The sequence below is a fragment of the Furipterus horrens genome, unplaced genomic scaffold (genome assembly GCF_987537825.1).
Source record: "Furipterus horrens unplaced genomic scaffold, mFurHor1.1.pri manual_scaffold_2, whole genome shotgun sequence".
In the NCBI taxonomy this organism is placed as follows: domain Eukaryota; kingdom Metazoa; phylum Chordata; class Mammalia; order Chiroptera; family Furipteridae; genus Furipterus; species Furipterus horrens.
This window is the reverse complement of record NW_028327172.1, coordinates 70581059-70598926: the sequence shown is the minus strand read 5'-3', so window position 1 is coordinate 70598926 and position 17868 is coordinate 70581059. Positions and strand designations below refer to the sequence as shown.

Here is a 17868-nt window from a genome sequence, read left to right as displayed (position 1 = left end):
ATCTTTCCCCCTACACTGTAGAAACCTGGTGGTTTCATTTCCCAAACATCAATACTGGAGTTGACTATTAGCTGGTTCCTTTAACTTTGATGTTAGTTTTTGTTTTGCTCATATAACATTTTCATGCTGTCATATGACTTTTAAACACCTTTAAATAAACTATAAAGAGTAAACAACCAAATAAGATAAAAATTTATCCTACAAATATTATCCAGTAATTCATTTTTAAATTAGGCGTCAGTAGAGACCTGTTTTCTAGACAATTTTGTCTAACAAAAGAAATATATAAAGGTCTCTCAAACCATCATATCTTTTTCGTAACTTTATCTTAAGAAGTTAAAGTTAAAAAAAAATTAAAAGTAGTAGTCTGATAACAAATCTAAAGCTCTCATTTTAATTCTACCTAAACAAATATTTCAAAGTCTGAACTCAAAGGAAATAGTATTTTGCACTCTGTCTGCATTCTTCTGCCCCTAAGAAGTAACTATTAACAAAATACAAAAAAACATTATCTTACACTAATGAAACACCTTTCTAAGAAAAACAAAACAAAACCATAAAAGTTAGTTAACTCTGTTACCAAGCTATGGAATACCTCCCCTGTATAACACTTTAAATATTTTCTTCAAAAGACTTGAAAAACTATTTTTGGAATCTCTACATGGAATCTAGAATCCTTTATCAACTGGTCAAACCAAAAAGTTCTTTTTATAGGAAAAAATAAATTTCTATGTCCAATTTAAAACATGGTAAATTTGTAAAAATGACTCAATTAGCCACTGTACAGAGTCATTTTTCTTGTTACCTTTGTGTTAAAAGCAAATTTACTACTGGAAATGTTTAAGAGTAAATAATGAAATGATTTATTTCCTTGAATAATTTATAAATGATATGGCCTCTTCTGTTAAAATTAGAACAAAGCTTTTGGCTGGGTTCTAGGACTTATTCATCAAAAATCCACTTTAGAAGCAACAGTCCCTGCTGAAGGGTCCAAGAAGGTAGAGAGACTGCGACCCAGTATAGAGTTGCAGTATTTTAAAAATAAACCCTAAAAAATAAAATATATATGTATCTTTTAAGCTTTAGTGATCTTAGAGAAGTGCTTAGAAAGTAATGTCTAAAAACAAATAGACATTAATAACCTGAATAAAAATGTTTACATTTTAAAATATCATTTACCTAGAAGGTTCACCCTAGGCTCATTACCTTTCTTTGTCCCATTTGTTTTCCCAGGGAGATCTTTTTTTAAAAGATTTTATTTATTTGTTTTTAGAGAGGGGAAGGGAGGGAGAAAAGGAGGGAGAGAAACATCGATGTACAAGAGAAACATCCATCAGTTGCCTCTTGCATGCCTCCAATCGTGGACCTGCCCTGCAACCCAGACACATGCCCTGACCTGGAATCGAAGTGGCGACCTTTCAGTTTGTAAGACAACACTCAACCCACTGAGTTACACCAGTCAGGGCAGTCCTCCCTGGGTGATTTTTATAATGAATTCTTTTAATTTTAACCCCTAATTATACGCAGATAACTTCTAAAACTTTATCTTGAGCTGAAAGTCCTCTCCTGATCTTGATGCTACTGTCCAAGAGTGGTTTGCAGAGCAGCAGCTTTAGTAGCGCTTGGAGCTGTGGTAGAAATGTGGCTGATCAGAGCCTTGCCCAGACTGACTGAATCAGAACCTGCATTTCAGCCAGATTTGCCAGGGACTCACATGCACAATGAAGTCTGAGCGGCGCTGTGCTAGACATCTCCAGACCAGATGTTTTATAGACATCTCGACTCCAAAAGTCCAAACTGTAGCAGCTTACATGTCCAATACGTTAGAAAGATCAGATCAGCATGATAAGACCCCATCTATCTAACCACTTTCTCGTCACGTTTCCTACCTCATGATTTATGTCCTAACAACAAAACCTTTTTTTTCCCTGAAGCAAGCATGTTGTTTCCTTACCTTTGTGCCTCGGCTCTGACTTAGATGCTGTTTATCACCATTCCCCAGTCCCCCAGCCACTGCCTGACTCCCCTGAACTGAAGATTCTTAAACTTAGCTTACAGCCAAATGGTTGGAGAAAGTCATCTTCTAGGAACTGCTTCTGTCCACACTCCCCCTGCCACCAATACTGGGTTCAGTATCCTCTTCTAGGTGCATATACCTCACCCTTTCTATTATGCATTGTAATTATTTATTCCTTTCCCATTTATCAATGATAGCTCCCAGAAAGCAGAAACCATGTCTCATTTAGGTTGAATATCTACTTATCACAGTGCTGAGACTATAGGGGATACTGAGTAAATGTTTGTAGAATGAATATTAAATGAATAACTGAAACACCAAGTTTCATTTTGGGGGGATTTCCTACTGTTGAGAAGCTCTGAGAAACTGTTAAGTTAATATACTCAATTTTGTAGATAAAAATCTTTAATTAAAAAAAGATCATCACAGAACATGATTAAAGAAGTTCTTTTTCCTGGCAAAGCTTCTGAGAGCTATTGGCTGATGCTATGTTTAAAGTTAACAAACAAGTTATGGTCAAATCAATTACTCTTAGAATTTATGAAACTGATTAGTCTTAAGACCAGTCATTTTGAAGCCCTCTTTTAAGCCAAAATGGAACTCTATTTTAAAAGTAAATGTTATGGCTAGTCAAGATGGTGGCATAGGTAAACACAGCTCGCATCCTTGCACAACCACATCAAAATTACAACTAAACTACAGAACAATACTCATTCAGAACCATCTGAAATTGAGCTGAATGGAAGTCCTACAACTACAGAATTAAAGAAGAAACCTAATCAAGATTGGTAGGAGGGGTGGAGTAGCAAACAGGCTGGTCTCACACTCATGAGTGGCAGGTAAAAATTGAGAGGGATATCTCAGGAGCAAGGGTCACAGCCCCACACCAGGCCTGCCAGCCCAGGGTTCCAGTGCCCCAAAACTTCTGGCTGTAAAACCGGGGGAGATTGAGGCTGTGAAAGACAGAAACTGCTAAAATCCCAGGCAGTTCCTCCTAAAGGACCAATGCACAGATTTACTTGTACTCACTCCCTCTAAGCTCAAGGGCCAGGGCAGCAGATTGAAAGGAATTAAGAGACATATGGGGAGGAACTGAATTGTCCAGCATCAAGGTGAGAGCTAGAGGCAGCTTTATCCCAGACAGAAGTGCTGGCAGAGACCATTGTTCCTTTTCTGAGTCCTCCCCTCACAGAGTCACAGTACCGGCAGGCAGATGCCATATCTGAGACTCCATCAATCTAGCCCACACTGTTTGGCTCAGCCTAGTGATTGCCTGAGGCCCTGCCCCACCCAACTCTCAGGCCCACCTTGCTGTTTCCAGTGGCTTTTCCATAGATTGGCTTCTCTTGGCCCAGGCTTCAGATTTTCCTTAATTCTCTTAGAAAAGCAGAATCTGACTTCAGTGAGCTCTGTACCTCTTGCTAAGTTGTCCCAGGCCTAGCACTAGCAGCAGAGGGCCTTGGTTTACAACTTGGCTTCTCCTGGACACCTCCAAGCCTAGCAAAACTGGCAGCCATCTACATATCGTTTTGTAGCTAATGCTGTGTGACCCCAAACAAAACGCAGGCAGTGGTGGACCTTGGATGTGCCAAGAGCAATAAAAACTCAACTGTAAGTGGAGGGTATACACAGTCCACACAGTGGGAACACCTTGAGTATCCATTTCGGGTAATAGGAAAGGCTCTGCCACTGGACCCTACAGGGGCACCTACTACATTAGGCCACTCTATCAATCCTGGGAGACATAGTAGCTTTACCTAATGCATAAAAACAAACATGGACACTGCCCAAATGAGGATACAAAGAAACATGACCCAAATGAAAGAACAGAACAAAACTGTAGAAAAAACTAAACAAAATGGAGACAAGCAATCTATCAGATGCAGAATTCAAAACACTGGTGATAAGGATGCTCAGAGAACTCAGAGTATGGCAAAAAAATAAAGGAAGAAATGAAGGTTACATAAAGTGAAATAAAGAAAAATATACAAGGAACCAACAGTGAAGGGAAGGAAGCTGGGATTCAAACCAATGATTTGGAACATAAGGAAGAAATAAACATTCAGCAAGAACAGAAAGAAGAAACAAGAATTCAAAAAAACAAGGAGGGCAAAAGAAGCCTGTGACATCTCCAAATGTGCCAACATCTGAATCATAGGGATGCCAGAAGAAAAAGAGGAAGAGCAAGAAATTGAAAACTTAGTTGAAAAAATAATGAAAGAAAAATTCCCTAATTTGGCAAAGGAAATAAACATACAAGTCCAGGAAGGACACAGTCCCAAATAAGTTGGACCCAAAGAGGACTACACCAAGACGCATCATAATGAAAATGCCAAATGTTAAAGATAGAATCTTGAAAGAAAGCAAGAGAAAAGTAGAGAGTTACCTACAAAGGAGTACCCATAAGACTATTAACTGATTTCTCAAAAGGAATTTTGCAGGCAAGAAGGGATGGCAAGAAGTCTTTAAACTGATGAAAAGCAAGGACCTACAACCAAGACTACTCTATTCAGCAAAGCTATCCTTAGGAATGGAAGGGCAGATAAAGAGCTTCCCAGACAAATTAAAGCTAAAGGAGTACATCATCATCAAGCCATCATTACCCAAAATGTTAAAGGGACTTATTTAAGAAAAAATAAAAAGAAAATCAAAACTATGAATATTAAAAAGGCAACAAATTCACCACTACCACAAACTAAATCTAAACAAACAAACAAACAAAAACTAAGCAAACAACCAGAACAGGAACAGAATCATAGATATGGAGGTCATTTGGAGGGTCATCAGCTGGGAGAGGGAAGGGGAAGAATGGGGGAAATGGTGCAGGGATTAAGAAGCATAATTGGTAGGTGCAAAATAGACAGGGGAATATTAAGAATAGTAAAGGAAATGGAAAAGCCAAAGAACTTATATGCACAATCCATGGACATGAACTAAGGGGGGTGGGATTGCTGGAGGGGACGGGGTACCAGGTGAAGGGGGGCAAAGGGGGAAAAATTAGGATAACTATAATAATACAATCAATAAGATATACTTAAAAATATGAACAATAAGATGGCAATAAATACACATCTATCAACAATTTAATCTAAAAAATAAAATAAATAAGTAGAACAGAAATAGAATCATAAAATAAAAATAAATAAATGTTACATATATTAAAAACTTTGAAAGATATAAGTTCTCTATTGAGTCTGCGCTATTTTAAATAACTTTGTCTATGTGATGTTCAACAGTCATAATTGAAAAGCTTCCCTCCTCTTTCAAAGTCTCTTAGAATATTTGACAGAAATGTTTTTAAAACTATAGTAAGGAAGCCTAGCTTTAAATATGGGATACATTCCTCCAAATTAAAGAAAATGACCCAAATAATGCATTTTTGTAAAATTCCAAAGATTTCTCCAAAGAAATGCGAATGCGAGTGCCATGTACTTTTAGCACTAATCTGAAAAAGTGGCAGTGTGAGAACCGTCCTGCTATACTCTCCACCCACAAAAGGGGGAAAGATTTTTTTTTTTAATTGTATATATTGAAACAGGATTTCACTTATTTAAAAAATCACAAAAGTAGGGTGAATTAAATATTTCTATTGAACCAGTCTGCTTTGACTAACATTTTGTCCAGAATAGAGTATGAACTACAAAGTTGGAAGTTCCTCCCAATTGGATTTGAAATATATTCAAAGATGCACCAATGAAAGAGAGAAAGCAATAGCATCGGGTATGTCATCTAGAACACAGAGAAGGGGAATGAAATAAAAGGAACATGGTAGCAGAATCATTTTTACATATCCACACGGAAAATACTGAAGGTGGTCTGCAAGGGTTCCAACAACAACTAAAAAGTGGCAAAAAAGTCACCTGAATGAGGAAATGAATGAAAAATATCTCCAGAGACAACGAAAAGACTTTCTTTCTTCTCCTTCTCAAAATGAGTGGTCATTTCTTCCTGAGATGTGTCTTCATCTTCCCTTTCTTCTTGAAGCCTTTTCATTCTTTCCATTAAGGCCTCAAGCTCACTTAGAGAATCTACGATCTGGAGCCAGGTAAGATAATGTTGCTGTTATTAACAATTATTTCAGTAAACATCTCTGCCTCCCAGTGTCACCTTGTTATGTACAGTGACATGAACACTGTTATTAAATTCCTAAGTGGGTTTTCGACCAACTCCACAGACTATCATAAGACAGATTCAAACACTTTCAGAAGTATGATGTTTTTGCATCAGTTGTACATATACGAAGTTTATAATTATAGATGTATTTAATCTGGAATTCTAGCATTTAGTATATATTAAATTATATTATAGTTTATTTTTTTTAATGAAGCAGCTTCAAATTTTTTAAATTTTGCTGTCCTAAGATATATTCTCTGTTGGTTGTTCCAGTGTCTTATAGACCAAAGATGTATTATCCTGTTTTAGTCTTTATGATTTGTAACCATATCTATCTGCTGTAAAAGCCTCTTTAAGACAATTCAGAACTTCAGGTTCATGTAAATTATTATGGTAACAAAAATTATGCTAAAATACTTCAAGTATATATATCTTGTTTAATCAGAGAACAATTATCTCTAGATATTTTTAATGTTAGGAAGTTTAAAGGCAAAACAGTAAAGAGAGTTAAGAAAACTGACCCCAAAGTTGTTGCCTGTAAGAGATGCATTCTCTATGTTGTTGTCATTAGCAAGGTCACAAACGCAGAAATTGTTGACTGATATTAGCCTGAATCCATTGGAGATTTCTGGATCTCTCTCTGGATTGATGCCACTACCAAAAACGAAGCTTGCCAAAGCATGAAAATGTGCCAGTAGGACCACAGCATGTACCAGTTCGGGCAGAGACCAATTATTTTCTCCAGTTTTGACAAGTTTCTGAAATGAGAAAGTAATCAGAGTAAAAATGAAAATCAGAGAATGCTACAAAGCAATTTCAGACAGCATGGAAGATCTACCAAATTTTATATGTGCTCCTTCCCAGTAATAAAACTTAAAACTTTCTTTCAAAAATGTTTCAGGAGACTTGTCTTGGGGTGGTGAACACACAATAGTGTATAGATGATGTGCTGTACAGTTGTGCATCTGAAGCCTGTAGTTTTTTTGACCAGTGAAAAGCCAATAAATTCAATGAAAAGGAAAAAAAATTTCATATATTAAAGATATGGCTTTGGTCAAACAATATTATATTACAACTATCAAACCTAGCAATACAATTTTATTGCAGCTTTTTCTAAATTCATATGCAGTCTATATGTAATAGAACTTCTGCTTCCAAAGCACTTTTCCATATTTCTTTAATAAGATATTTCAGAATCCAAGAACATTATATGTAAAATGGGTTTTAAAGATTAAAACCATTCATTTTAAAATTTTAAGGTAGAGACTACTTAAAAAAAAATCACATAAAAATCCAATTCACTTAAGTCAATATTGTTAACTTTTAGGTATCTTTTGTGTTGGAGACAGACCCTACTGCAGATGATAGAAAGTGCAGAATACTATCTCACATGTGAATAAAAACAAAAAATTTCAAAGCACTTTTCCATATGCTACTGGGCTTGATTTGCAGCAGAATGATGGAATCACAAGTGAAGCCATTAAGGAACATCAATCCTTTCATTTTCATTTTTCCCAAAAGCAGACTCCATCTATTAACCCATTAGGGATTCTTTCCCATCCATGTTTCTCTTCTCTCTCTGTCCATCTCTCTTTCTTGGCGCGCGCGCGTGTGTGTGTGTGTGTGTGTCTGTGTGTGTCTGTGTGTGTGTCAGCGTGTGTGTGTCTGTGTGTGCATGTGCACATCCTGCTGCTCCCTTTAAATCTAAGCCTTCCATTTGGCAAAACCAAAACCAAAACCCTGTTTTTATCTTACTCTCCATTATTTAACTGTGCGCGCGCACACACACACACACACACAATTTATTACCAAAAGTTCAGGGAAAAGGGAAAAAAAAATCAATCATCTTAATATAACTTTTTACACATTTTCTTTTACTGTTATAAGCATAATTATATAATCAGAGTGTACATGTATTTTTCTGCTTTTCCAACTTCATTTTTTGACATGTTCATTTCTCAAAGGTCACAGTTTGATATTAACATTAAGCATGGGTTATATTGTCCAGGAATGGGTGCAGAGAACTATTACTCCATTCCTTTACTGTCAGACATACAAATTGCTTTTGAATTTTTTTTGTTTACTTGCTACAACAAATAGCATCTTCATGCTATAGCTTTGTTCGTATTTTAGACACAATTTCTCAAAGGAATTTTAGGGCAAAGGGTATTAATATTTTTATGACTTGATATTATTGCCAAAGAACTTTCTAAAAGGATTGGTAGAATTTACAATGCTTTTGCCAGTCTTTCTAGGATTATCATTAAACCTAAAAAAACAGCCAGTATTCACCATTTCAAATTTCTCACCTCATATTTATTTCTTGTTTTACTTTTAAAAAACCCTGAAGCTACACTCTATTTCTTTTTAGTACTTACCCTATGTGATCTCTGCAGAATTTATATTTTCCTCATTTCCTTCTTGAAATCAATCTCCTCTGACTTCAGCAATTTCACTTTGTTTTTGAACCCTTTCTCCTCTGAAATGGATTTTTCTTCATCTCCCTACCTGCCTCCATAATGCTGGCTTGCTCTGTTCTATCCATGATCTTTTCTTATACAATTTCTCCCTAGATGGATCATTTATTCCTTCAACCTTACCTTTGTTTATCTATAAATAACTATTCAATTTTATTTCTACTCTTATCCTTTATCTTGAGCTACAGACCTGTAGTTTCTCCAGGAACTGGGGGCATCACTGTATGGCTGTCAGAGCCTTCTGTTCTCAGGCCTGTGTATGATCTCCTGCTCATGGCATTGCCTTCTGCCCAGTCAGGAAGGTAGAACCCTTAAAATAATTCTCCTGCCCACCCCTTTTCTCTAGCAGTCACCAAGTCCTGCTTATTCTTATGCAGAATGATTACATTACAGTCTGATCCTGCCTCTTTATCTCCCTATGGTTTGTTTTTTTTTTTTTTTAAATCACCTCTCAGGGTAGATGGATTACTGCAACTGTTTTATGACTGCCTTCCCTGCTTCCAGTCTGCATCATATGTAATTTATCTTCTGTATCAACAAATATGCTCATATTAAAACTCAGTTCAAAACCTTTAATGACTCTTGATTCTTTATCATAGCAATCGCTAAGCTCGTCTGAGCACATGTATTTCTGACAGTAACAATTGGGGGCCCATCCCCTTTATTTATAAATTAATATATACTTATAGAATTTTTTATAGACTAGTTATATACATGCACTATAATACTAATATTATGAAACAAAAAATATAGAAGAATGACATAAGAATACACACACACATTTTCTAACATGTTTAAGGACTGCCTTGTGTACCCTGTTAGGTACTTAACATAACACTGGAGACCACAACTTTCTGAGGATGAAACACAAGATACATTGGGTCATACAATATGATTCCAATTCTTTCCATTTCCTATCTCCGCCTTATATAACCATTCCTTCACTTTAGTGACCTGAAGCTATTTGCTACTTTTCCAGCATATTATAATATTTCATACTCTATTGTCTGACTGGAATGTTCTCCTCTACTTGAAAACTCCCACTTATTCTTTACAACCTACCTCAAATGTTACCTCTTCTGTGAGACCGCCTGATCCCATTCTCTTTACTCATACACCAGTGTGCTGTGTGATTACTGCCATTACCTCCCTGTCTCTCCTCTAGACTCCAAGCATGTCCAAGGGCAGTGGCTATCTTTTTACAACCACCAAAGTTCCTGACACAAAGTAATTAACATGTGACATAAAAGTAATGAGTAATTCCTTTATCTAAGTAACATATTACCAAACCAAACATAAATGCCAGGACAGCACTGTTCTTCATAGATCCCCAAATAGAGAATTAAAATCTGAGCATATACAGATTGACAAAAGCTAAGTTTGGTTTAATTGGGCAAATAACTAAAAAGAAGAGGAATTTTTAAAAAAGGACATCTCAATGCATTAGAAGGAGAGATTTTAAATACCAAAGGCTTGTATATAATAACTTAGATGGCAGCTCCTATTTATTAGTTACCAGGTTGCATGCACAGTATTAAGGATATTATAAAACGACCTCACCCTGCAGGCCTGACGGAAGTCCTTTTGAAGTGCAAGTGCTTTAGTCCATCACAACTCTGTTTCTTGCCTGAGCTCTAGCTTCTAGAGGCCTTTAAGCATTTGCACACCAGCTCACAAATTATTTTTATTTGTAAAATCATTTTTTGAAAAGCTTAAAATTATGGAAACATTACAGCTAGAAAAGACCTTAGAACTCAATTAATCTAGGCCCCTTATTTTGTAACAGGGGAACTACTGAGGCCCACAGAAGTTAATTTGCTGAAGGTCACAAATTCGTGAGTAACAGAGTAGAGACTAGAACCCAGGTATCTTATCATGTGAATGTGTTTTCTTTGTTCTACCTACTGCTTGAAAATAGAAATCAACTTTTTTCATTGCCACTCTGCTAAAGCACTCGTTCAAGTTAATTATTGATTAAAGAATTCATTCATACTTAGATTAAACACACTTTCTAAATTTATTTTTCTACATATATTAATATACTATTTTAGTTTTCAAATTCCTAATATGTAAGTTTTTAACATTAAGTCTTAAGCAAAATACTTAACTGAAAAAATAACTCTTAGTTAGAATCATTAGTAAATATATTTTTTATTTCAAAGAAACACTCAGTACCTGAATGTGCTCTTTTGTGATCAGCCAGGGTCGGTGTGCTAGCAGCTTATTTATTTCGTTAAGATTTTTCAGTCTTTGTGGTACATATTCCAAACCATTCAACCACTCAGCAATACCACCTGTCTTCAGAAATTCATCCACATGCATGTTTATTAAATAAGAACACTGATGTCTAGCTGCAGCCTAAAATACAAAAAGTTAGCTGATAAAACAATCATGGTAGAGTCTTATTCTACTATTGCTAAACAAAAATATAGATGGAATTTATAATTTTTATAGCCAAGAATTCTTTTCTCATCGAATCCTTCTCCTAAAACTCCCATGACAACAATGCCATAGATTCTTGAATCAATACTTGAAGGTGACACTTGCATAAGCACATAGAGTCACATGAAGCCAATTACTTCCTAGAAGTGGGTACCAACCAACTTAGAAGCCATTTTGTTTTGTTTAGAAAATACATGTGTTTCATTATGGTAAACTGTATCAACTGTATTCTATTTAAAACAATAAAATCTCATTAACTGGTATTCTACCAATTCAGAATGCATGCTGATTTGGGTAATTCTCTTACTCCCTTTGGTATAACTGTGACCTCAGTCTTATCTATGCACAGCACTCCATGGAGAAGAAACTGAAGATCACTGACTCTTTCCTTCCTACACAGTCAAAATCAGCCTTGATACTGACCATTTGGTAAATCCATACAAAGCAAACTTTTCACCACTCCTTTCCTCAGGGCCCCTTCACAGTAAAATAGTATTGCTTTATTCTTTCTGTTTCCTGTATATTATTTCTTTCTTAGTTTATGACCATTCTAGGTCTGCTTGCAGCCTTACTTACATTAAAACCTTAAGCTGAAATTGTTTTCTTTGTCAGGTTCATCATTCAATAAAACAGAATGCTGCCCTTTTTGTGTTTAAAACTTCAGTGAGGGCATAAACAAGATAATAAAATGAAACTTGGTAAAACTAATCTGCTAACTCCTAGCTCTGCAGCCCAGCTGGTCTAAGTCCCAAAATACATGGCACTTGCATCATGTTCCCATTCCTCTTTTTCTCCGGTAATAAATAGTTCAACTGTAAGCACTGTCTCTTCCTCCCCTTCTCACTGGGTAGCACCCCAATGTATAATTCTCTCTCCCCTCCCCAAACATTAACTAGTTAACTAGTACCAAGACCATATTTAAAAGTATTACAATTCATTTAAGCATTCTCTTTTCCAGTCTCCACTGGTGTGGACTGATACTTTCCTCTTAGCCAAAATAGTAATTATTTTCATGTATAAAATACTAAATAAAATGCCACAACCTGTTTTATATTAATAATAAAAACAAGACATCAAAAGCAAAGCCAAAACTTGTGGGATATTACTTTTGCCCCCTAAAAGCATCTTTAATCACAAGAGGTTATAAATATGGAAAATGATTTTAGTAAAAATTAAATGAGAAACTTTCCATACACTAAATGGCTTAAAGCATTCAGGATGTACCCAAGTGACCTGGTATCCAAAAGACCAAAGATGTCTTCAATTTTTAGGTCCTTAGAATTACACTTAGCTCTACATCCCCCCCCACCGCCCGCCCCCCCCACACACACTACTAGAAGGAAGAGGAGTAAGTGAGCACGGAGTCACCATTATTGCGATGTAGTGCCTGTGTGACAGAGGAAGGGGGCCTTCCATGCGCAACATGTAGAACTGGCTCCGCAGGAAAGACTCCAGGTACTGAGTGTGCAGACTCATGACCTGGGTGATGTTGTCCAGACGACCGGATGTAGAGTATTCTTCCACAAGAAAGTTAGTACGTTCATCCGCTGTGTTTGCTTGGATAACCTTACAACCAAGAAACCCAAAACAAGATAATTATTGAGGAGTAAACATATCCTTGGTTTACATAAATTATGCCACTTTTGAAGCAAATAAATGTTCTTTTGATATTAACAGACCCTGGAATTACACAGTTGCTCATATGGGAAACAGAAGTAAAAAAGAAAGCACCACTCATTTTTGGCTCTGGTACCACAATTTATTAAACAACAAATGTCAAATTATCAAATATTATACACACAGCTATGAAATTGGAGGGAAAAATCTTCCATCTGCTTTGCCAGGAACATAAGGCAGATTTTTCAGGACCCACTTGCATGGCCATTGTCAAACCAATTTGTGGAGCGCCAAAAGCAGAGGCATTTGATTACATACGTTTATAATTTTATCTCAACAGCCTGTGAAAATACTTAATCACATTCTCTTTAAACAAGTATTTTCAGTCTGATCCTTTGCTTGTTTTTGTTATTCAACATTAAAAAGAGGCCTTCTGAGGACTTTTTAGGGACAAAGGAAAATATGATAGTTTGTAGGAAAGTGTTAATTTAAAAATCAGTAACACTAGAATACTGTCATTCCTATTTTGAGCCTATCGTGTTAATTATAAAAACAAGGTAAAGTTATTAAAACAGACATTCTCCATCCTAGGGACTCAACAAAGCTTACTCAAAAATAGTTTCACGCACAATGACAGCTTGAGCATCACACAAAGAACTGTTTCGGAAGGTGTAAAGAGCTTATTAGCACCCTGTAAAAGGACCCAGCTCTGTGGCAATGAATAGACATGAGATGCATATTTCTAGTATTGGTTCATTATTTGACATTTTAAGAGTTCTAGATTTAAGGAGAATATACTCCTTATATTACATTCGAGATTAAATTCAAGTTCATGCACCTAGTTATTAGCAGAGCCTGAGTTTGAATCCAGATGTCCTAAAGGCCAGATTCTACTCTGTTAACTCTGCAGGGCTGGCTCCATGGTCACTTCTTAATGTAAGTACTCAAGAGGAACTACTGACTGAAAAAAATTGAATCGCCCCCCCCCAAAATATAATATTTGAAAAATGTAAATTGCGAGGAAATGTTAATTACAATAGTGTGAAAATGCAATTTCACTTTAGTTCACTATAAATCCAAATATATGTTCATTTACACATTTCTCCACTTTGTCAATGATAGGGACTAAGATTGTTAAAAATATAATAGGATCTAGATAAAATACATATAATCAGGGATCGGATATTTGTTGTTTTTTTTTTGTTTTTCCCAGCAGAAGTTTCTTCTGGTCATCTGGTGCCTAACACACATTAATAAATGATTCATATGATGCAATAGATCCTGAAAACAGCGGTGGCTTCTGCAAATCAGATTATCATCAAATATATACTGTGACAGTGATTGTATCAGGAAGTCTTTATATATATATAAAATCTTTATATACATGGCAATCACTCTGCTAAGTGCAGCGCCTACGCTGTAGGAGAGAAATAGGCGTTTATGCAGCAGTTTCTCTAATTCATGGTCACCGCCTAGTTCAGTGACAGTCACTGAGCTCCAAACCATTACTGTTAACTTTCATTGAGTATTTTCACTTAACTTGCAAGGTCATGAAAAAAGTGAAATGAAGGTGAAGGAACAGCTGACTGTGGCAATGACCTGGCATGTCTTATTCGAATTCCACTCATCCCGCCTTCTAACGCACATAATAGATGTTCTATAAATATTTGTTGACTAATTTTAGAACAACATGGAGATAATTCTGGTGCTTTAAGATAAATGCTGTTTTGGCAATATACTATGAATTAGTATATATAACTGTATCCAATATGAGTTAAGAACTCCTTAAAGCAGAGAAAAACTCCTTAATTAGTGGTTCCCAAACTTTTATTAGCCCATGGATATCTGGAGAGGCATCTAGGAATCTAGAAGGTCCTGCACTTCGCTGTGACCCTCACAGAGATATACACCCACATGACAGGCACAAATCTTGTACTGACTTTAACCTACTTTGAGTCACTTTACAACTCTTCTTTCTTGCATTCACCACCTTGATTCCCTACCCTCACCAAAGGTACAGACTGTATCAGATTCTATAATTCTGTGCAATCAAGACTGAGAACCAAATGAAAAGAGTAACTACTAGTGATGTAATACCATGTTTTGTTTAATAACAGGTTTAATAGGGAAACTTAACAGGTTTAGTTGGGAAACTTTTTCATTTCAAAATATCTTTTCTTAACATTAACGTAACCTATAATCACCATGAAACAGCGGCCATTTTAAACTTAGCGCCTTCAGGTTAATATTAAATTGTATTACTATTAGGAGCTTTCCTCAGAAAAGTTATATTTGAAATCAGATATGCTAAAATGTATTTCTTATCCTGTAGTACTACCTAACTCTAGTAATTTAGGCAGATTATTACACAATCTTTTTAGTGAAGCTGAAAATACCTCTGTGGTTTTCTGACATATATATAAGAAACAAGAGCAAAACACGTTTACTTTCATATTAAAAATGGAGATATTCTTTGATACATTATTTATCACTCTTCTATGTATTATAAGACAGATAAACTTACTTCCTTCTCTGGAATAAAGGCACTTGGTCCTCTTGTCAAGGGTTGAGACACTCTGATTCTTTTATCCTGTTTTTAAAAGAAAAGTTTTATGTATTAATGATGACTTTCTAAGAAAAAGTTAAGTTGGTGCAAATGTACTGCTAAAGTACTAAAGTAAATATAATTATGCAAAATCAGGGTAAGTGTTATGTCTCAGTTAGATGAAAACCCACAGGGCCATTGTATGAATAAGATAATGGGGCAAACTCCTACCACAGTGCTGGGGTGCATGGTAGGCTTCCAAAATGTCACTTCTTCAGCCATATTCTACAGCACCATAGATTTTTACCCACAGTTGACACGCCTGAAAACTACCAACCTCCATAATAGAATCCTATCTGATAGTATACTAGTACACTGTTTGACCTTAAATTGACAGTTAAAGGAAAGGTTAAATTCAAAGAATTACAGGCAACTTCCCAAAGCAATAACCTGGCCTGTTTAAAAATAATAATAAGAAGAATTATATTAAATATAAAGCTTTGAAACTTTAGGAAAAATGTAAAACTTGGAGAAGTAGAGGTTAATTTAACCTAACAAATGGGAGAATGCAACAATGCTTATTGTTACATCTGCTATTCTATTTAGTATTAACAACGGGAAGATTGCCAATGGTATGTCAATGTGTTAGATTTTTTTGTTATAAATTTTTTGGTAATTTTTTTAATTAAAAAATATTTTGAGCCCTGGCCAAGTACTAAGTTGGTTAGGGCGTCGTCCCAGTAAGCTAAATTTGAAGGTTTAATCCCTCATCAGGGCACATACAAGAATTATCTAATGAATTCATCAATAAGTGGGACAACAAATCAATGTTTCTCTCTCTCTCTCTCTCTCTCTCTCTAAAATCAAGAACTAAAAAAAATTTTGGTGTCCCCATTTAAGTGTGATAATCTATAAGCCAAAAAATTCTAATCAGGGAGGAACTCCCTTCTCTATAGGCATGGTGAAGAGCAGGAATAGTCAGAGGGAAATTCTCAGGCTTTGAAGTTCTTCTTAGCAAGAAGAAGAGACGGGAGAAACAGCCACATAATTTTCTATAATAAAAGTAATATTTTAACCATAACATAAAAACAGGGTCTATGACATGGTTTATAAAGACTATAAACACTGAGTTGGAAATTTAAGCACACAGGAACAGAAGCCTACTGGAGACAGTGGATTAAGCTTTAAGTGCCACCAGGCCCACCTCAGGAAGCTTCTAAACCTCAGGAGGCACCAGCCCAAGGTGGCTCCTTATCTGCAAGTAGCAATATCTCTTTCACATGACTTTGTATCCTGGCCTCAGCTGACTAGAACAGTGATTTTCAATCTTTTTCATCTCATGGCACACATAAACTAATTACTAAAATTCTGTGGCTCACCAAAAAAAAATACTGCTTTTTGCTGATCTGAGCCCCCAAAAGGTATAATTTTGATTCATTCACACCAATGACTACTGTTGTTGGCTGTTGTCAGATTTTAAATTTGATACTCTAAAAGGAAAGAGGTCTGTGCCCCTGACTAAACAGTCAGGTATTTTATGTTTTAAAATTACTTGCAGCACAGTGGTTGAAACTCACTGATCTACACCAATAAATATAGAAGCTTATCTGCAACTCGTGAGTGCCCTGATAAAAAAGTTCTGCCAATATAGAGCCAAGGGTAATTAGCTGGACCAGTGAGATGCTAGAATACTAGAAGTATCACTAGAGTTATAGGAAGGCAATGGAACGGGATGGAGAGAAGAGAAAACAGCACCCAGAAGCAGGAGCAAAGAGAAAATAATGAAACACCAGAGTAAATAAGTATCAACAGATGCCTGCTTCTAAGGGGAAAACCATACAAGTTGCTACGGAATCACTAAAGTAAAGCCTAATGATGGCTGTCTTCTCTCCCTTCCTCCCTCCTTTCCTCAACTTTCTTTTTTTCTCTGCACAAAGTATCTGAGTCTTTTTCTTCCTTACAAAGAGCCTACCAAACACAAAGTAGTTGCTTAAATCCCTTACTTTACTAGGAAGCAGTCACAAAACAAATTGGCAAAAGCAGGCAGGAAGGCATTCAATGATTTTTTGAGAGCCTCATCAGATCATTAGTGGGCGCTGGACACAGGGTGAACACAACAGATATGGCCTCTGCCCTTATGAGCTTGGCACAAACTCACCACTTATTTTCACGGTTCTATCAAAATAAATATACTAAATATTGGTAATCTCAAACTGCTAACTTTTCAGAAGGAATTAGGCATTAGGCTATATTTATAGAGTGATGGCAAATATATCTCAATTTACTGGTCAATCACACTAGAGGACTCTATGTAAAATAAGTAATTTCAAATTTCTAATATTGGTATTTCTTGCCTACACCAACCATAATCTAGATTTACCCAGAAAAATAATGTAAGAGAAAATAACAAATTTCTTCCACTTTGCTATTCTCTGTAAGCTACAGAAAGTAAAATTACAAATGTTCTCTATATAATAGTCTAACGCACTACTATCTGAAAAGCAATTCCCTTTACAACTGATCATTTCAAATGAAAAGCTGAGAAACTGATTGTGAGGACAAATCATAGGTTTGAGAAAAAAAGCCAGGAGGGGGGTGAGTGGGATCTTTTAATTACAAAAAATTCATAGAAAATATAGGGAGAGAAAAATAAAAGT

General features: G+C 36.0%; 1 protein-coding gene across 1 annotated transcript in view; it reads right to left on the bottom strand.

The window, feature by feature from the left end:
• Positions 1-17868, bottom strand: part of SESN3 (sestrin 3) — a 67440-nt gene that overhangs the window by 7939 nt on the left and 41633 nt on the right. The window contains exons 2-6 of the mRNA XM_090267839.1: positions 15191-15256; positions 12418-12615; positions 10783-10965; positions 6652-6888; positions 5878-6052 (exon numbers count right to left, since the gene is read on the bottom strand). Of these exons, the coding sequence (XP_090123965.1) occupies positions 5878-6052; positions 6652-6888; positions 10783-10965; positions 12418-12615; positions 15191-15256 (859 nt within the window). The remainder of the gene's footprint in view (positions 1-5877; positions 6053-6651; positions 6889-10782; positions 10966-12417; positions 12616-15190; positions 15257-17868) is intronic.